Source organism: Molossus molossus, unplaced genomic scaffold, assembly GCF_014108415.1.
Source record: "Molossus molossus isolate mMolMol1 unplaced genomic scaffold, mMolMol1.p scaffold_m16_p_7, whole genome shotgun sequence".
In the NCBI taxonomy this organism is placed as follows: Eukaryota; Metazoa; Chordata; class Mammalia; order Chiroptera; family Molossidae; genus Molossus; species Molossus molossus.
In genome coordinates, this window is record NW_023425401.1 from 44,045,141 (window position 1) to 44,067,174 (window position 22,034).

A 22,034-nucleotide genomic window follows, 5' to 3' on the forward strand; every position below is an offset into this window, starting at 1 on the left:
CTCTCTCCCTCCCACTCTAAATGGAAAAAAATGTCCTCGGGTGAGGATAAATAAATAAATAAATAAGGCAAAAGGGAGAGGAACTAATTCATAAGCACTAGGGATAACGGATATTGAATTAGCTTCAGCTAAATGTAGATCCGATGAATGTATTTTAATGGTCATTATTATGTATGTTATGTATTGTAATTTTATTTTCTTTATATAGGAGTGGGGATTTATAAGGCAAATGGCAAGTATTGTATTTGGGATTTAGCAGGCTGCCCAAACTCACATTAGATTGCTGGCATATGTGGTTTGGGTAGTTTTTTAACACATGAAAGAAATAAATAGCTAAAATGTAATATATTCATCTTAAATTTATAACCATATAACTAAAATGGATTTATCTATGCCTCCTTCACTAAATTTCATTCCAAATTTAAGTGGAAGTGTCATTTTGATGCAACTTTTTTCAATCTACCAGTAGAAGATGTTTTGTAACATAAAACTGTATCTGAACTGAAATGCATTATAATGCTCATTAATCCTGGAAATGTAAAACTGATTTATCTAATGCACTACAAAATTCTCCATAAATGTACCACACACACATTGTGAAATAATGTTAATTAGGAGGACAGGCAAAACATACATTTTCTTTAAATTTTAGAGCAATTGGCGTAACATATTAATATGGTATAATAATTGTAATTATTTTCATTGCACTTTTGGTAGAATTTACATTTATTAAAAGTGCATGGTTTTGTATTCTATAATATGAAAACATGAATATGACTATAATTTTTTATAGCAAGATAATGCTAGGGGTGATTTCATTCATTTATTCAGTAAATAATGGCATATATGCAGGTGCTATGATTCAAAAGTCTTCATGGCAAGATTTTCTGAGTATGCCATTTGGAATTCTCTTGTACATAACTTTAATTATACTTAGTCCACTTAACTTTCTACTCTCATGCAAAAGCAACTAGCATTTTAGAGGCAGAGCCTGTTTTTGATACCAGCATAATTTCCTAAATATAATTTTTTTTTTTAATCCTCACCCGAGGACATTTTTCCATTCCTTGTTCAGATAGAGTGGGAGGGAGAGAGAGAGAGAGAGGGACACATTGAATGGTTGCCACCCACACGACCCAACCAGGGCCGGGGACAAACTGCAACCGAGGTACATGCCCTTAGCGGGAACTAAACCTGGGTCTCTCTGTACCCCAGGCCGATGCTCTAACCGCTGAGCCAAACTGGCCAGGGCTCCTAAATATAATTTATTACACTATAGTGGCAGATAGTGAGAACGTGACTTATTTTTTGGCTATTTAAGTTTTAACATTTATAGAACCAGGGGAATTTGACACTTACTTGGTAAATATATCATACATTGGTCATTGTTAGATTTGAGTTCATAACTTTTGGGGCGGGGGTTGTGGAAAGCTTTATTGATGATGTAAAATTAAGGGGGTTCCCCTCCAAGGTCCTATCTATGTCCATCTTGCCATGGAGAAGTCCAATCGTGTCTTCATCAGGGCCAGAATTAAGGCCACTGCCCAGAATTTCTGCTCCATGTTAAAGTACCGTCCAGTCCAACATCTGGCTAGCTTAGCTTGTGTTCCCAGCTGCAGTGCATTGCTTGCGGGATCCACACGGCCATGGGCCATGTGGCTGCTTAAGGCCACATGGCTCTCCGCTCCACAGTGGCCTGGAAGCAGCAGGGCCAAGACAGGAAATGCCTGAAACACTCCCAGGGTGGAGGAAGCCTCAACTTTTTAAAGTCAATGAAAAGACACTAAGATTCTCTCCCATCACATAGAAATAATTTGCATAAACTGAACATAGTTTATGTAATGTAAATTTCATCATCTTCCTTGCTGGCTAGAGCCATTATTGCTTCTTTTCTTCTTCCCTTTGACATTTCTTGTTATCTCAGATTCTGCCAAATTTTGTTTAAGGTTAATAAACGTTTGGGCTGTGAGCTCAAGGACATTACCACTGTGGATTTGAAGGGGGCAAGAAATGTATTTGTAGATAGTACAGGAACAACAAAGTACTCTTTCTGACTCCTTTCTCCAGGGGTCAACTAATGTGCGATTATAATGAAATAAGCCCATAATTCAGAAACATTAAGAACCGTAGAGTTTTTGAGACGATATAAACATTACAGATTATTCTCAGTTTAGAAATGGGAAGCTGGTAACCAGACAATTTAAGTGACATGCTCAAAACAGCCATGTGGATTAGTAGCACCGATACCAGAAACTTGGTGCGCTAATCCTAGTTAAATGAGTTTTTTGTCTAAGCCTGCATGTTTTTCCTAAATGAAGTCATTATTGTTTGGCAGATTTTACAGCTATATAACAAGTACAGTTAATAGATTACTTTACAGGTTTAATCTGTTATTACCCATTGTATTTAAAGAGACCTCCACAAGAGCAAGGATATCTTTTGTTCATTGATGTCCCCATGTTTAGAATGGCACCTGGCACATTTGTGGAACAGACAAAAAGGAAGAAGCAATTTAGGCAAATATTTGGTACATGACTAACAGAAAGGAGGGATGCTAAGCTTGCTTCAAAAGCCCAGACAGAAGAAAATCAGTAGAAACATCATTTTGTCCATTTTTGTACACTCAACTGCATTATTTGTCTCACACATACATCTTCCTGACTTTTGTGTGTTACTTCCCTCCTTTTCCTAATGTCATAACACAATAACATAAGCTTGCATCCCAAGCTCTGAGGGTAAAATGGTAAATAAAACACAGTCCTTGTTTTTGAGGGAAATTAGCTAGTATTTTTAAAACAAGTAGTTTCTCTGAATTGGTACTCCTACATATCTCCACTGGAGTGATTATTTATATGTATACTGGTGACTATGGAAATGTAAATCATAACATGTCCCTTCTTTGCACTCAAGGTGTCTTCAAATTAGTAAGTGGGGTAAACAAAAGGTAAATACCAAATCAAGAATTAACAGCTACATCTTGTTACATATATACTGTACTTACAATTTATAAAAAAAGTCCTGTCCATTCTTCCATTTATATGTAGAAATGGCTAACAGATATATTTTTAAATAAAATAATTGATGAGTTGATCTATTTAATTGATGAATGGGGGGATGGGGTGGGATAGGGTATTCTTTGGATTAAATTTTTTATTTTATGGCACTTGAATTTTATGACAAAGAGTTGAAAAAGTAATTTGTCTCTAGGGTAATTATGAAAGGAGAATCCAGAGTAATTAAGAAAGGAGAAGGATGGTACTTTCCTCCTTCAGAATATATAAAATCATAGTGTATGTAAATAAATGCACTCTATTGATTAACATATAAAAGAAACTTTGTTTTCAAGTGACCAAAACACTGATGTTGACTTCTCCCCAATTAGTAATTCAAGTAAAAAAAAAAATTGAGTTATTTTTAATCGACTTGAATGATCACATTAACTCAAAACATGTGATCTTGTTGCTAAATTCAATGTTAAATTCTCAGTCCTCTCTTACTCAGCAAATGCAACAATTATACACACCTTTCACTTTGAAACATTTCCCTTCATAAAGCTATCAGTTATCCCTCTCTTTGTTTCTCCTCCTTTCTCACAAGTCATGCTTTCTTAGTCTCTTGCTGGTCACTCTTCCTGACCTCTACAATTGGAGGGTCCCAGTCCTCAGTCCTCAGAATGTTTATCTTCTTTATTTACACTTGCTCTCTACATGTTCCCCTACAGTCTCTAGATTTAAGTCCCATCCACAAGCCAGCCATCTCCACTTGGATAGCTGAAGATGTCTCAAGCTTCGTATGTCCCAAGATGGATTCTTGATTCCAGCCTGAAGCCCCCGATGACTGTTTCCATCCATCATATGCATCATCTCAGTAAATGGCAACTCTGTTAGGCAAAAATTTTTTCAGTCTTGGATTCCTTTCTTTCTCATATACCCCACATCCTATCCATCAGCAAATCTTATGGCTCTTCTGTTGAAATATACTCAGAATCCACTTCCCACTGCCTCCATTTCAACCTTCCTTTTCCAGTCTCTCTTCATCTCTTACTTGGATTGCTGTGAAAGCCACTCACTTGTCTGTCTGTTTCCAGACTTGCCTGCTAAGAGTTTATTCTCCACACAGCAGCTATAGAGAGCCTTTTAAAATGTTACATCATATCATTCCTATGTTTAAAAACTCCAAAGGCTTCCCATTTCACTCAAAAGAATAAAATCTAAAGTCCTTCCTGTGGCCCATGGCCTCACCTGCCTCCCTACAGCCCCAGCAATCTCTCTGACTCATTTACCATTCCATCTCTTCCCCACTCAGCCTCAGCCACAGGAGCTCCTTGATGTTACTTGACTACATCAAGCACAGTCCTGCCTCAGGGCCTTCCCTCTGCCTGAAATACTCTTTCTTGGATTCCCACACAGCGTGCTCCCTTACTTTCCTTAGATCTCTGCACAGGTGTCTTTCCTGAGTACTCTTTTTATAAGAGAACTATCTTCCATGCCCATCACTCTTCTTTCTTTTATGCTGTTTCTCAGTTTTCCTCATTCTCAACTGTAAGATGTATTTCTTTGTTCATTATCTAGTATCCTACTAGCAGATAAGCTTCTTGAGGCAGAACTTTGTTTTGACTACTGTCATACTTCCAGCATCTAGAGCAGTGCTGAGCACAGTAGATTCTCCACAAATATTTATTAAGTCAATGAGAATGGATGAAAAAATCCTGTATGTCCAAGCAAAATCCATCAAGTCTTTCTGGTACAATGTAAAACTCACTGATATTACAATCAGAAAAAATAGATTTCAGTTCTGTTTATGCTACTTTTAATTGTGAGAAAACAACTCTACATGTTATTTCTAGCATTCTGTCTCTCTCACCTTAAGGGTCATCGTGCATCAATTTCTCCTTTTGTGTATGTCCTGTGAGATCAATAGCATTTTCCATGCTTAGGATCATGCACATTGTCATTAATATTTATTCATATTTCTTATGGGAGAACCATAAATTGCCTATCCATGTGCCAAGACACACATTCATTGAACTTAGACCAATTACTTAACTCTGAGTCTAAGTTTCTTTATCCCTAAAAGTTGGATTGAGAAGTGAAATGTGAGTAGACACTGTGAATTTTAAAACATATACCAGTGGCTTGGATGCACCTCAAAAGCTTAAAATAAATGACATTAAAATGCTGTATTATAAAAAAGATTTTATATCATGCTTTGACATAATCAATAGTCGTATGTCATATCAAGGGTAGAATATCTACTACATGTTTAAGACCCCAAACCATTCCTTATTCCTGGGCACAAAGGAATACTACATTTCCCAGACTCTTATAATGGGTAAGAGCTAGAACTGAGTTCTGGCTAATGAAATGATGAGGGAGGAAGTGATGTATAAAGTTAGATTACAGCCCTGGCCGGTTGGGCTCAGCGGCTAGAGCGTTGGCCTGCGATCAGGGAGATCCGGGTTCAGTTCCTGCTAAGGGCATGTACCTTGGTTGCGGTTTGTCCCCGGCCCTGGTTGGGTCGTGCGAGTGGCAACCACTTGATGTGTCCCTTTCATGTGGATGCTTTTCTCTCTCTCTCTCTCCCTCCCACTCTATCTGAACAAAAAAAAAAAAAAAGTTAGATTACATAATATTGATTTTGGGCTATCCATTTTGATTTTAACCTAATCTCTCTGGAGAGTACTCATTTAATATAACCAAGGCTATTTTCTCTCAGAAATATTTTTGTATCAGATCTTGGTGATTATTGACTCTCTTTGTTATTTATTTATTTTTGGCTAAAATCTCTTTTGACTAATTCCTTAAGGCTTTTGTTATTGTGGTAATGGTAGTTTTAAAATTCAAAGTTCTTTTTTAAAAGTATTATTTATAACTTTAACTAACTGGCTACTTACACATTTTTTCAAACCAGCAGTAACATAAAATGATCACTAAAATCTTTGGGGTAAAGTTGCATAATGTATGCAACTTAGAGTTAAATGGTTATGAAACACACACATGCACACACACACACACACACACACTATTAAACAAATGAGGCAAAGTAGTAACAGCAACATGGATAAATGGTATATGGTGTTCTGTGTACTACACTAGTTATTTTTATGTAAATTTGAAACTATTTTGATTGATTGATTGATTTTAGAGAGATGATGACAAAGAGGAAGAGGAAGAGGAAGGGGAAGCAGGAGAAGCAGGAGAAGCAGAAGAAGAAGAAGAAGAAGAAGAAGAAGAAGAAGTAGAAGAAGAAGAAGAGGAGGAGGAGGAAGAGGAGGAGGAGGGGGAGGAGGAAGAAGAAGAAGAGGAAAGAAGAAGAAGAAAAAGAAGAGAGATTTGTTGTTTCACTTATGTATACCTTTATTGGCTGATTCTTGTATGTACCCTGACCAGGATCAAACCTTCAACCTTGGCATATTGGTACAGCGCTCCAACCAACTGAGCTACCTGACCAGGGCTGAAACTATTTCTAAACAAATTTGTTTTTAGAAAAACATTTGCATTATGAAAAATAAATGCTTTTATTTTTTTGCAGTTTAAAACTTGTGATACAATGTTTTTGTCTGAAAATATGCTTTTTGAAAATTCAAAGAAGAATTTTCCACATAGACACAATTCTCTGTGTCCATAATTTTATGTTTTGCCCTCAAACACAGCTCTGATATAATTTATGCTGCCTCTCAAATACTTTACATTTTATTTAATGTACTTAATGTAAAAGAAAGAGATGTACATTACTAATGCAAGTTAATTATTATATTGTCAGCATGAGAAAGAAATATTCTGATCCAGTAAAAACGTTTAATAACACATATTCTAGAAACATAAAAGAAGATTTAAAATACTGATCAACTAACTGTAACTTACAGAAGGTTCACAAATTAAGTAGAGGGCTTTATTGAATTTTAATATGAATAAGAGTGCAATACCTGACAAGAATTAGTTACAGTAATCACTCTGAAGTTGCTTTATTCCAGACATCAAAAACATCCCCCTTGGACAGAAAGTGTAATAATTTTTTATTCTATACTAGGTTGAACAACAGCCAACAAACTACTTATAAATAAACTTTTAGGTTTCTTGAACCATTAAAATATGAAAACAATTAGCAAACCTAGTCAAGAAAATAGCACCAATAAGAAGTGAGAATAATAGAAATACTCTAAGGTAAAGTGGAAAAGAGGGAACATGCCTTAATGTAATAAAGACCATATCTGACAAATCCACAGCCAACATCGTATTCAGTAGGAAAAACAGTATTCCCCTTAGGATCGAGAGCAAGTCAGGATTATCCACTTTAGCCACTTTTATTCAACATATTCCTGGAAGTCCTAGCCATAGCAATCAGACAAGAAGAAGAAGAAAAAGCATCCAAATTGGAAAGGAAAACGTAAAACTGTCATTATTTGCAGATGATATGATACTGTATAAAGGAAAACCTAAAGATTCCACCAAAAAATTACTAGAATTTATAAATGAATTTAGTAAAGCAGCAGGACACAAAATAAATCCAGAAATCAGTTGCATTTTATTTATTTATTTATTTATTTATTTATTTATTTATTTATTTATTTATTACGTGCCCCTAGCGGGAACTGAACCCAGGACTCTGGTCTGCAGGGTGATGCTCCGACTGCTGAGCCAAACTGGCCAGGCCATCAGTCGCATTTTAATACACTAATAATAAACTATCAGAAAGGGAAACTAAGAAAACAATCCCATTCACAATTGCTTCAAAAAAAAATTATCTAGGAATAAATTTAACCAAGTGTAAAAGACTTACAATTAGAAAATTATAAGATACTGAAGAAAGAAATTGAAGAAGATACAAATAAGTGGAAGTATATACCATATTCATGGATAGAAAAAAATTATCATTAAGTCCATGCTACCCAAAGCAATCTACAGATTCAGTGCAATTTCTATCAAGATACCAATAACAAATTTCACAGAATTAGAAAAATATTCCAATAATGTATATGGAACCACAAAAGATTTTGAGTAGCAACAGAGGTCTTGAGAAAGAAGAACAAAGTTGGAGGAATCACACTACCTAATATCAAACTATACTACAAGGCCATAGTAATCAAAACAGCATGACACTGGCATAAAAAGAAACATATAGATCAATGGAACAGAATAGAGAACCCAGAAATAAACCCACACCTTTATAGTCAATTAATATTTGACAAAAGAGGCAAGAGCATACTACGGGCTAAAGATAGTTTACTCAATAAATTGTGTTGGGAAAACTGGACAGATATATGCAAAAAATTGAAATTAGACCACCTTACACCATACACAAGAATAGACTAAAAATGGACTAAAGACTTAAATGTTAGACTTGAAACCATAAAAACTGTAGAAGAAAACATAGGCAATACAATCTCGTACATTTCTCGTTCCTTGGGCAAGGGAAACAAAAGAAAAAATGCCCTGGACTACATCAAACTAAAAAGTTTTTGCACAGCAAAGGAAACCATTAGCAAAATGAAAAGATAACCCACTGAATGGGAGAACACATTCGCCAATGATACATCTGATAAGGGCTTAATAGCCAAAATTTATAGAGGACTTACACAACTCAACACCAAAAAAACAAAAAACAATTTAATTTAAAAATGGGCCAAGGGCCATAATAGATAATTCTCCAAAGAGGACATACAGATGGCCAATACACATATGAAAAGATGCTCAATGTCACTAATCATCAGATAAATGCAAATTAAAACCACAATGAGATATCACCTCACACCTGTCAGAGGGCTATCATCAACAAATCAACAAACAACAAATGTTGGTGAGAATGTGGAGAAAAGAGATTCCTTGTGCACTGTTCATGAGAATGCAGATTGGTGCAGCCACTGTGGAAAGCAGTATAGAGTTACTTCAAAAAATTAAAATGATACTGCCTTATGACCCAGTGATTCCACTTCTGGGACTTTATCTGAAGAAACATAAAACACTAACTGGAAAAAATATATGCAGCCCTAGGTTCATTGCAGTGTTATTTATAATAGCCAAGATTTGAGGCAGCCCCATTGTCCATCAGTAGATGAATAGACAAAACAGTTGTGGAGGGACTGAGCAAAAAATAAGAAAAAATTTTAAAAAAGGGAAAGAACTGACTGACACAGAAAAATGGACAACACTGTGGTGATTGCATGGTAGAGGGGAGTGAGTGGAGGGCGCAGAAGTTATGGGGTGGGGTGGGGTAAATGGTGCTGGAAAAAAATAAAATAAAAAAAAGAAAGAAAAACAATTAGCCAATCTAATCACGAAAACAGTATTAATGAGAAGTGAGAATAATAGGAATGCTGTAAGATTGAGTGGAAAATAAAAGAAAAAATAGAGAATGCTTGATTTAATTCTATTTAAATACATTCAGAATCATTAATAAAAGAACATTTTGTAAGGTAAAATAAATTATAAAAATTGAGCTTAGGCAAGACAGAAGCTCTAAGAAGATTCATTACTATGAAAAAAATTGAGAAAAGTTGTAAAATGGTATCTCTCACCCACCAACCAAATCCCAAACCCAATCCAACCCACCAGAACTAGATAATTTCAAAGGTGTATTCTATTGTACTTCCAAGGAATAGATAACTTCAATGTTACTTAAAATATTTTAAAGCAGACAGAGAAGGAAAATTATTGATTGCTTTTATGACATCTACTATAACTTCAATAGTAAAATCTGATAGTAAAAAATCAAAACAGAATCTGAAAAAGAAAAACTTCAACATCAAATATTAATTTTGATGCAAAATTATATTGCAAAATAGAATATAGGAGAACTCTATAAGCATAATGTAGTTTATTTCACGAAAGAAAGGGTAGTTCAATAATAAATCTCTTAATGCAATTCATCAATGTGATAAGTCAAAGTAGAAAATGATTATCTCTATAGATACCTTTTTTTTTGTCTTTTGATAAAATTCATTATCCATTTTGACAAAGATCCTTAATGAAATAAGCATTGAGGGATATTTCCTTAACATGATGAATATTCATGTCAAATAAAAAGCCAGTATTATGTTTAACTGTGTAAAATAAAATGGTTTAACCAGGAATAAGATAGAAATTTCTATATTCCTTACTATTAATCAACATTTAAGCAATCGTCAAATGTATTAGGTAAGACAAATCAGAGCTATGCAGCTAGGAAGGGGGAAGGCAAAGTGATTGTTATTTATAGTTGGTATGATTGTATGCCCCCAAATTCCATGAAATGAAATGAAAAAATATGAGAAACAATAAGATAACCAGTAATGCAACTGGTTATAAGGTTAATATTCAAGAATAAATTCCAGCGGGATAGGAAATATGTAAAATGGACATATTTGTATTGGCATTTATTTGTTGTCTCTCTTGAATGGAATATCAACTCCATGAAAAAAAGAATATCGTTGGTTTTGTTTATTGCTTTATCTCCATTGTCCAAATATGCCTAGTACATAATAGGCACTCAAGAGATATTTGTTGAAAAAATAATGAATCTATGCTATACATCTACTCTCTTATCCAGAGATAGATAAAGGTGCAAAGATCATCATTCTTTGTTAATAGAAAGGAATGAAAACAACCAAAATGTCCATTACTAGGAATCTGATTAAATAGACTATTAAAAATAATGAGGACACCTATATTCTGAACTAATATATATAAAGCCCTCTAAGATAAATTAAGTAAAAAAAAAAAAGTAAGGCACTAGGTCATAACACAAGTCTCAATACATTTAAAAGGACTGAAATAATAAATAAAAATCATGTTTTCCTACACAGATAAATTGTTAGAAATCAACTACAACAAAAAATAGGAAAGTCCCAAATGTTTGCTAGATAACACATTTCCAAGTAACCTATGGGTCAGAAAGGAGATCACAAGGGTAAATAAGAAAATATCTTGCACTGAATGAAAAAGAAAAAACAGCATATCAGAATTTATGGAATTTAGCTAATGAAGTGCTTATAGTAAAATTTGTGGCTTTAATGTTTTCAAAGAGAAAGAGAGACTTAGAATCACTGATATAAGCTTCTACCTCAAGTAGACAGAAGAGCAAAGAAAATCAAACACAAAGTAAGTAGAAGAGAGAAAATTATGAAGATCAATGTGGAAAACATTGAAATAGAAAAATGAAAATCAATGAATCCAAAAGTTGGTTCTTTTAAAAACATTATCATTATTATTTATTTTAGTTTGGCTCAGCGGTTAGAGCATCAGCCTGTGGTCCAGAAAGATCCGGGTTTGGTTCCCACTAAGGGCACGTACCTCAGTTGCAGTTTGTCCCCGGCCCTGGTTGGTCATGTGGGTGACAACTACTTGATGTGTCCCTTTCATGTCGATGTCTCTCTCTCTCTCTCTCTCTCTCACACACACACACACACACTCTATCTGAACAAAAAATAGAAAAATATCCTCAGGTAAGGATAAAAACAACAACAACAAAAAACCCCACTATCATTATTATTTATTTTAGAGAGAGAAGAAAAGAGAGAGAAATAGAGAAACATCTATTTGTTGTTCTACTTATTTATGAATTCATTGGTTGATTCCTGTATGTTCCCTAACCAGGATTGAACTTGGCATATTGGGATGACACTCTAATCAACTGAGCTACCCAGCCAGGACCAGAAGTTGGTTCTTAAAAGAGAATTATATAAAATTTTGTTTAAAAATTTATACTAAGGAATTTCACAACTCAGAGAAATTGAAAACTTTCTAAGAGTATATAAATTATCAAAACCAATTCAAGAAGAAATAAAAAATTGGAGTAGGCCAATGTCAAGAAAAGAAATTTCATCAGTGACTAAAAATATTTCTACAAATAAAAGCCTAGACCAGATAGCTTCACTGGTGAATTCTATCAGACTTTTAAGGAAAAAATAGTATTAACCCTACACAAACTTGTTCAGAAAATAGAGGGAGAAGGAATACATTCCAACACATTTTATGAGGCTGGCATCATCCTGACATAAAAGCCAGAAACTATAGAAAATCTCGCCCCCATATAGGTTTAAATATTAGCAAAATATAAGGAAACAGAATCCAGCAATATACAAAGAAGATAAATTGGACTTTGTTAAAATTAAACATTTTTTTTGCTTCAAAACATACCATTAAGAAAATGAAAAGAGAATCACGGTTTCCAGTCAAGATGGTGGCGCAGGTAAATGTGTTACTTACATTCTCCCACAACCATATCAAAATTACTGCTAAACTACAGAACAACCATCATTCAGAACCACCTGAAGTCTAGATACTAGTAGGAGAAGAGATGTGGAACCAGCTGATGCCACACCCATATGTGGTAGATAAAAATTGGAAGAGATATCTCCACAGTGGAGGTCTCTCTTGAGGAGCCAGAGGTCCCGGCCCCATACCAGGCTCCCAGCCTAGGGTTCCAGTGCCAGGAAGTGAAGTCTGCATAACTTCTGGCTATAAAAAACCAGTGGTGATTGTGGCTAAGTGAGATGGAGGGCTTCTAGAGTCCCAGGTTTTCCTCTTAAAGGGCCCACACATGGACTTACTTGGTCTCATTCCCTCTGAACTCCAGTGCAGGGGCAGCACTAGAAAGGCTCCAGTGACATACAGAGAGGATCTAAATTGTTGGGCATCAGAGCTAGAGCTGGAGGGGCAGCTTTCCTCAGACAGATGTGCAGGCAGAGGTCATTGTTCCCATTCTGAGCCATCCCCTCATAGAGTCAGCAAACAGGCACCACATCTGAGCCTCCATCAACCTGGCTCACAGCTCGATTTACATCTCTGTCCCTCCTACTAGTATCTAGACTTCAGGTGGTTCTGAATGATGGTTGTTCTGTAGTTTAGTAGTAATTTTGATATGATTGTGGGAGAATGCAAGTCATAAATTTAACCCGCTTTAGTGATTCCGAGACCCTGCCCCACCCAATTTTCAAGCCCACTCAATCTGTTTCCAGTGGCTTTTCCATACAAATGGCTTGTATTGGCTCATGCTTCAGACTTTTCTAAAATCTCTCAAACAAGCAACATCTGGCCTAGGCATACCCCATACCTCTCATTAAGTGGCTCTAAGGTCTGGCACTAGCAGTAGCCTGTCTTGGTGTACAACTTGGCCTCTCCTGGGCACCTCCAAGCCCAACACAAGTAGCAGCCATCTGCCTATTACCTTGTAGCTCATGCAGGAGGACCTGGGCAGAACATAAGCAGTGGCTTACCTTGGTCTACCACCCATGGAGACCCCAGAGCCAGTGCACAAAGTGGACACCTTTAGACTACACTGAAGCACTGCCGAACCACCTCCACTAGTGACACACTCAAGGGGCAGACACAGTGGGTACCAGAGTCCCACTGAAGTAAGTCCTACTCTGTGGGGTGTTCCCCTGCACACTGATCCTCCACATTGGTCCCAGCCAGTCTTTGTAGCCATTTGGTCTGGGGGTAAGTCTTTCCCATTGTGTTGCCAACAGCAATCAAGGCTCAACTACAACTGGAGGGTGTACACAGTCCACACTGGGGTGATGCACCTAGAATCCCCAGCTTGGGTGAATAAAAAGGCTGTACCACTGAACCCTATACAGCACCTACTACATTAGATCACACTACCAAGACCAGAAAATGTAGCAGCTCTTTTTAGTACATAGAACAAATACAGTGAAGCAGCCAAAATGAGAAGACAAAGAAACATGTCCCAAATGAAAAAAACAGAACTCCAGGAAAAGCACCAAACAAAATGGAGACAAGCAATCTACTAGATGCAGAGTTAAAACTGGTTATAAGGATGTTTAATAAACTTAGGGAAAGAATAGATGAACTAAGTGAGAACTTCAACAGAATAAAAAAAGATATGAAAACCATAAAAAAGAAGCTGGAGGATACACTAACTGAAATAAAAAATAATTTATAGGGAATCAACAGTAGAGAAGATGAAGCCAAGAAACCAATTAGTGATTTGAAATAAGGAAGCAAAAGATACCCAATCAGAACAGTAAAAATAAAAAAAGAATCCAAAAAAAATTAGGGTAGTGTAAGGAGCCTTGGGACAATGTCAGGTATACTAACATTTGCAATTTTAGGTGTGCCAGAAGGAGAAGAGGGAGAGAAAGAAATGGAAAATCTATTTGAAAAAAAAATGATGACAGAAAATTTCCCTAACCTGGTGAAGGAAATAGACATACAAGTACAAAAGCACAGAGAATCCCAAACAAGATGAATCCAAAGAGGTGCACACCAAGACACATCACAATTAAAATGTCAAAGGTTACAGACAAACAGAGAATCTTGAAGCAGTAAGAGAAAAGCAGTTAGTTACCTACAGGGGAGCTCCCATAAGACTGTCAGCTGCTTCTCAACAGAAATTTTACAGGCCAGAAGAAATTGCCAAGAAATATTCAAACTGATGAAAAGCAAGGGCCTACAACTAAGATTACTCTACCCAGTAATTCTATCATTTAGAATCAGAAGACATATAAGGATCTTCCCAGACCAAAAAAAAGCTGAAGGAGTTCATCACCACCAAACCAGTATTACATGAAATGTTAAAGGGTCTTCTGGAAGAAAGGAAACGGAGATAGAGGAGGAGGAGGAAAGGGAGGGGGAGGGGGAGGGGGAGGAGGGGAGTAGAAGGAGAAGAAAACAAAAAATGATTTAAAATATGAACATAAAATGATAATAAATACATATCTATCAACAATTGACTCTAAAAAACAAAATAAACAAACAAGCAGAAAGGAACAGACCCACAGATACAGACAATATTTTGAGGGTTGCCAGATGGGATGGGGATTAGGAGGATGGTTGAAAAATGTGAAGGGATTAAGAAGTATAAATTGGTAGTTACAGAATAGTCATGAGGATGTAAAGTATAACTCAAGAAATATAATCAATAATATTGTAATAACTCTGTGTGGTGTCAGATGGGTATGAGATTTTTTGGGTTGATCATTTAGTAAGTTATGTAACATCTAATCACTGAGGTATACACCTGAAACTAATATAGTACTGTATGTCAACTGTAATTGAAAAAAAAAAAAAAAGAAAAGAAAAAGATAAGCCACGGACCTGGAGAAAATATTTGTAAATTATATATCTTATATAGAACTTGTACTCAGACTATATAAAGAATTTTTACAACTTTATAAGACAGATACCTCAATAAATATACAAATGGGTAAAATACTAAATAGGCATGTCACCAAAGATATATAAATGTCAATAAACAGAGAAAAGGTTAGAGCAATATAAATTAAAACAAAAAAAAAGTATCACTATATACCCACCAGAATGACAATAATCAAAAAGACTGTTGATACCATGTATGGGCAACAATGGAAAGAAATTAGAAATCTCATAACTTGCTAGTGGATATATAGAAAGCTATAACTATTTTAAAAAATATTCTGAAAATTTCTTAACAATTTAAGTACATACTTGTCATATAACCCAGCAGTACCACTTCTAGGTATCTACCCAGAAAAAAATGCAAATATATGCACACAAACACTTCTATCCAAATGATCATAGCAACATTATTTATAAATGCCAAAAACGTAAAATAATTCATGTCCATCCACTGGTGAATGGATTTAAAAAAGTGGTATATCCATACAATGTAATACTACTTGGCAATAAAAAGAAATAAAGTAATAATGAATGTACCAACATGGGTAAATGTCAACGGCATTATGCTAAGTAAAGGACTGAATACTATATGATTCCATTTATAAAAAAATTTGTACAAAGGCAAAACTGTTCAGAAAGCATATTAGTGATAATCTGCGACTAAGGGAATTTGGGGTGATGGATGTGCTAAGGATTATAGTGATTGTTAAACTATATTATTTTAGCAAAATTTACTATAGCATGCAATTACAATTGGTGAATTTTATGGTATATAAATTGTACCACAAAGGTGTATGTTAAAAGTAGAATACAACTTAATAACCAAGATTTTAGAGTAAGACATATGTATGTATAATATTATCCCATTTAAAATAAACATACTACATATATTCAAGTATGTGCTAGTTATGAGTACCAAATTTTTGTATATATATATGAAAAACATGTTAGTCTTTGGGGGAAAAACTGAAGTCTGGGACAGGAAAGAATTACTTTTCACTATATATCTTCTGACACTATTTGCTTAAAAAATTAAACCATGTACTTATTACTTTTTAAATAAAAACATTCTAGTAAGTAATTAAAACAAACAAACAAACAACCAAACAAACAACCATGATCCCATTATAAGGACCCAGGCCCATGAACCCGCTCTTGAAGATCTATACTTCTCTGAATGAGGCCATAAACACTTATGAGTAACCTCTATGTAATATAATCAAAGTAAATGTTATCACAAAACCATGGTGTTAATTCCTATTAATTTCAGAGAGATGGGTGTAAATTGTGGGAATTTGGGGAAACACAAGAGATTTTTGACCACAAGTACTTTAAGCATCACACTGTACTACATTCTGTAATTCTACTCTAGCCACAGAATAAAAACCAATTCCTCATCCCCAAACACAAACAAAATACAAACAAAATTGAATATTTGAGGATTAATGCTGGGAGGGATAGAGAAAAAGAACAAGCACAAATAAGGTAGTCTAGTTGATAGCAGGCACACAATAAATGTTTTCAGAAAAGGTCCTAATTTTCAAAAATATAAATAAATACATATTCTATAATATTTAAAAATAACAAGTATATATAAACATACAAACTTCAAAATACTTTTTTTCTGCTATCTATGGCTTTAAAAAAGTCATTATATATAAAATGTTTCCAAACTTGTTTCTATGAATCATATAGTGGATACTGAATATTGATTTTCAGTTATACCTTTTAATATCAAGAATTTGTTAGAAAGATTTGATTTTCAATTGCATATTATTAAAGTATGATTATTTAATTAAGAATATTTATTTATCTTAAATAAGCAATGAGAGAAATTAAAATGCACTGTCAACATTTAATTATGAAGATTCAAGAGCTATTTTGTAACAATGTCTTAAGAAGGTAAAATTTAAGATTTAGGATTGTTCTATTATCATATCATTTTCCCTTTTTAATATAGGAACATAATACTTTGCATGGTGTTGCTCACAGACTTGGTGTCCCTTTTCACATAAGGAAGCAACAATGTAAATACTTCCTTGAAGGGAACCACCTGCAAAGAAGGCCAAATAAATCATAAAAGGTGCTTTTTTCAGCTTCACTACTTCATTTGCATTTCAAACTGTTAGGGCTTTCATGCTGTTTTCAGTGCTTCGAATAGGCAATCACATATGTTTGCCACACGTGTGTTCTTCACGCATGAGTTCCTCACAGTATTGCTCCTTCTGACCCATTCCTGCTGTAGCTTCGGTGCTAACTTAGAATCAACAGACATTTAATGAGCACCTATTGTGGGCCATCCAATACTAAAAATACTACCATCAGGTTAGGTAGTATCATCCCAATATAACAGATGAGACATCCGGTTAAGTGGAAAACCAAGTCTTAGACTGAGTGCTTTCATTTATATCACCTAGAATATGCAGCCCAGAACTTCAGCCCTAGCCTTGTTCCATAAGTTTCTTCTCAGGTCCTGGAAGGCACTCTGCATAATTATTACTGGAGCAGCCCCTACAGTAGTGGAAGAAGTGTCCTGAGCAGTCCTATTCACAACTCTGAAAGATGCTTCTATGGTGATACAGCTCTCAGTGATCTTTATGGGGTTTATCAAGACTAGATTTGGGCCTGGAAGGGGTTGAACCAGGTTCCACTTGCTAGCCTGGAATCCTAAACACATTGGATTCCATTGGAACAATTCATTTTTAAAAAGTAAGCCAATGGGAAACCAGTTTGAGATCTCTACAACTGATACATTGGCAGACTTTTGGACTATAATCCACTCATACTTGGTAATTCAGTGTTTACCCTCCAAGTTCATAGCACTATAAATTTGTGAGATTGAAAGCACTATTTTTGTTGTGCTTAAAATAAAATAGGAAAATATATATTTTCAAAAATTTAAAAACACAGCTTTCTGGACTCATGATTTCCTCTTACTCTTATGTTTATTTTTTAAAGTATGATTTCAAGAGACTCCAGAGAAACTTCCATTTTTGCAATATTATTGTAAAGGTTCTACTATTTTACCTGCATATTTAATTGCTGAGCCAGTTTTATCTTACCTCCTCGATGGATAATCAAAGAAGTCTCGCTTCCAACGGGACAGTCCTTAAGTATATCCACTACTTCTGTATGGCTCAGGTTCTGTACATTCTGCTGGTTGATCTCAACAATGAGGTCGCCTTCACACAGGCCAGGGCATCCCTGAATGTCAAGTATTTGTTTCACCCGCTGTCCTGTAGGACTGTCGGCAATAGTGAAGCCAAAGCCCTGGGCACCTTTCACAATAGTTAAGGTCATGAGTTCAGCTTGGGTGGCCCCAGACGAAGCCATAGACACATTGTCGTCATGGACAGGTGGTGGATACATGCCATCTAGCTGACCATCTGCTGGCATTGAGTGCAAAGAATGAGGCGGCCGATCTGTTATATCTGGAACAGACTGTGAGGTCCGAGAAATGTATTCCAAATATGTTTCATAGTTATGTCTTCCATTGACCATCACTGGAGGTGGCCTCTCCATTATTGCAAGGGGTGGCACCATACTGTTAGCAGGGTCTTCAGGATCAAAGGGCAAAGGGTAGCCACGACACAACACCAGGCTGACACTCTGACCAATAGGAACAGACTGGAAAAGTTTGACTACATCTGCATGAGTGTGTCCAAGGACACAAACTTCATTAATATAGACAATGACATCACCTGCAAGGAAAAAAGAAAGAGATTGACAGTGTGAGGTAAATTCAATTAACGTTGACATAGAGAAATGGGATTATTTATGAGACTAGTGAAAGTAGTGCTGTTTCTCAGTAAGCAGTGAGGAAATCAGAATAATATTTAAATTTACTGTAGGTGACTCAAGGTTACAACAGGTCTGCTAACAAATATACTGATCAAATGTCCCCCCCCCCCAAAAAAAAAGAAAATGCTATATGGTTATTTTTAAAGTTCAGAAACAACTTCATATTCAGAAAAGGTAGGAAAGAAGTTTAGAATAATTTGTACCTTGAAGAAGCACTCATTCTGTGCTTCTTTTTCATGTACATTTCCATCTTCACTGCATGGCAGTGAATAAAAATTTCAAGTTATTGAGAAGTGGTGGGCATAAGTTTGGGACAGAAACTTTGGTGCCCCGGTACAGGGTTTCATTTTTGGTATCACTTGTCTGAGTCAAGTGTCTTTTCTCCTTTTCATAGAAGAGGAAAATATTTTGCCCATTTATATATTTTTATCTATAGCAAGGTGTAATTGCAAAGGTTCCAGGTATACACAAGTAAAGGTCAAGTGGAGTTATTGGGATCAGGGATCTGGGTCCATATTCTGGCTCTACTACTTAGCAGATATGTAATATTGGGCAAATGACTTACCTGCTTTGAGCCACATTTCCTCATTTGCAAAGTTGTGAGGATAAAATGAGATAATGCAGGAAAAGTGCCTGATGCATTGTGAGTACTTAATAAATGTAGAACATTATTAATGTTATTACTGCTAAAAATAGGCTGAAGGAGATATGGGACTCTGGTTTCAGCCAGGGAGCTGCCATAGACTCATACTCTCCTCTTACATAAGTTGATATATCTGTAGGTCTTTTCAAAAAAGGCATTTGTCCTCTCTCCCAGTGAATTATCAGAGTTATAGAAGTCACATGGTTAGAAGTTAACTTTATGATATTAAAAATACTCCAAATGCAAATTATTTATTATAAAATGTAAGACAAATAGTATTTCTTCCTTAATTGCAAGAAAATATGTTTGAGATAATTGTTTTTAAAAATTTAATTATGTCTAAATTTTATTTTTGGTGAACTGTTCTATCATGGATTAATATTTGAGAATTGAATGTGAAACTTCAATTTTTGAGAATCGAATGTTTGAGAGTTGAATGTGAAACTTGAGATTGTGCCTGACTATGCTGAGTAGGATGTGAGGAATGAAAAGCCGTGTTTTCACAGATTGTCACATAAATAACTCAACGGGCATCAATTTATCAGTATCATTCTGAAATGGGTAGTGTGAATGCCCAGGGATTTCATTCTAAGGCATGCCTGCCCATAAAAACTGCAAACACCAAAAAATGAAAAAGAGTTGAACTTTCAGAGTTAAATACTTTCCTGGCCTTTCTTAGGTGTCTGTTATAAAATAATTTCTCTAATAAATGCACTTAAAAATAAATAATTCTATGAATAAAACACTCTTGAGTAAAATGCCCTCAACAATATAGATTTGGTTAACGCACACTCTTTCCAAATGCTAGAGAATTGCTTAAAAAACCCTAAAGATTAGGAGACAGAAAAGTCAAACAAACATGTTCAGGGATCCAGGTTAGGTCTGATTCTAGAAAATGTCACAGACTATGTGACTAATCACATGCAACTTCACTCTTCATTATGTCTATCAGAAAGGGTGCTGGTGCAGTGGCTGGGACACTGAACCAGGTCTCAGGACTGCACTGGGATGGACAACTTCCATGGTGGTCTCTCACTAGCCTGGGGCAGCTGGGATTTTTGGCATCATTTTTAACTGGTTCCGGTCATCCTGGAGAAGTATGGATCCAGACAAATTTTTTCCTTCTTCTGCTGCCTCTTCTATTTTAAACGTTATCATATATTTTATACATATAAAGTTGAAAGAAGCATAAATACATGTGTGTGACCTTTCTACCATCTAGGTTAATGATTAGAACATTGCTCATATTAGTTGAAGAGCCCTGGGTAGCACTTGTATCCCCCGCTCTGCTCTTTCCAAAGGTAACCATTGTCCTGGATTTGAGGTTTGTTATTTACACGTAATCTATATTTTTATGATATACCTAGGTACCCATAAATCATATGACTAAATAATATTTAATCTCTGAATAATAATATTCCTAAAATGTGTTCTTGCATACTTTAAATATTTTGTAAATGATATACATATTAATCTTCTATAATTTCCCTAAAAATATATTTGTGATATTTATCCATTTTGATACCTGTACCTCAAATTCATTAACTTTCATTGCAAAGAAAGTAACTAACTATTGGATGACTAAATCACTATTAATATTCATTCATTCTTCTACCAATGGACACTGGGGTTTTTGTGAATTTTTGGTTGAAGATAACTCGCTATGAACCTCTTTCCATGGCCCTTGTGCACATATGGGGAGTTTTTTGAGGTATGAACTTTGGCACAGAACTGCTGGGCATAAGCCATGTGCATCTTCACCTTTGTGAGATAATGGCAAAGGGCTGACAAAATAGGTCAAATCGATTTACACTCCCATCAGTAACGTATCAGAATTTTCATTGCTTCCCATCTGACATGGTACTTGGCATTTAAGACCTTTATTTTTGATAGTCTAATGGATGTGATCATGGTTTCAGTTTACATCTCCCACATTGCTAGTGAGGATGAGCAGCTTTTCATATGTTTATTGGTCATTTGGGTTTTGATTGCAGTACATCTCATTTCCCCATGTTTCCTATTTAAATATTTTATTTTATTTTATTTTTTACCATGGTGATTATTTTTCTGCCTATGTCCATTCTTGATCTGACATTTTTCTGTAGGTTTGGGAGGCTGCATGGTGTGGCAAACCTTACATGGTTAGGGAGTCTAACAACTTTGGTCTGATTTCCAGCTACACACTTGCTAACTGTGTGACTTTCAAAACTCTTAAATCCTCTGTGACCCAGGTTCTTCAGAAGTAATGAGGAACAGTAATAATAGCAACTTACTGATCTAAGGAAAACAAATGAGATCATGCAGGTGAACAGGTTTGTAAACTATAAATTATATGCAAAGGATGATTGCTATTTCAGTAATTATTATCTACCCTTGATTATATCCTTCTATAAAATCAGGACAATCACATCAAAATATTCCCACCACAGTCATAATCAAGGATAAGTACTGGTTTCTGAGTGGGCAAGTCAAAGGCAGGAAGGTAACAAATGATA

At 35.5% G+C, this 22,034-nt stretch overlaps 1 protein-coding gene across 3 annotated transcripts in view; it reads right to left on the minus strand.

Annotated features, from left to right (window-relative positions):
* The window catches only part of MAGI2 (membrane associated guanylate kinase, WW and PDZ domain containing 2), a 1,542,253-nt gene that overhangs the window by 217,416 nt on the left and 1,302,803 nt on the right, over positions 1-22,034 (minus strand). For all 3 annotated transcript variants that reach the window (XM_036247106.1, XM_036247104.1, XM_036247105.1), the window contains exon 10: positions 18,158-18,796. In XM_036247106.1, the coding sequence (XP_036102999.1) occupies positions 18,158-18,796 (639 nt within the window). The remainder of the gene's footprint in view (positions 1-18,157; positions 18,797-22,034) is intronic.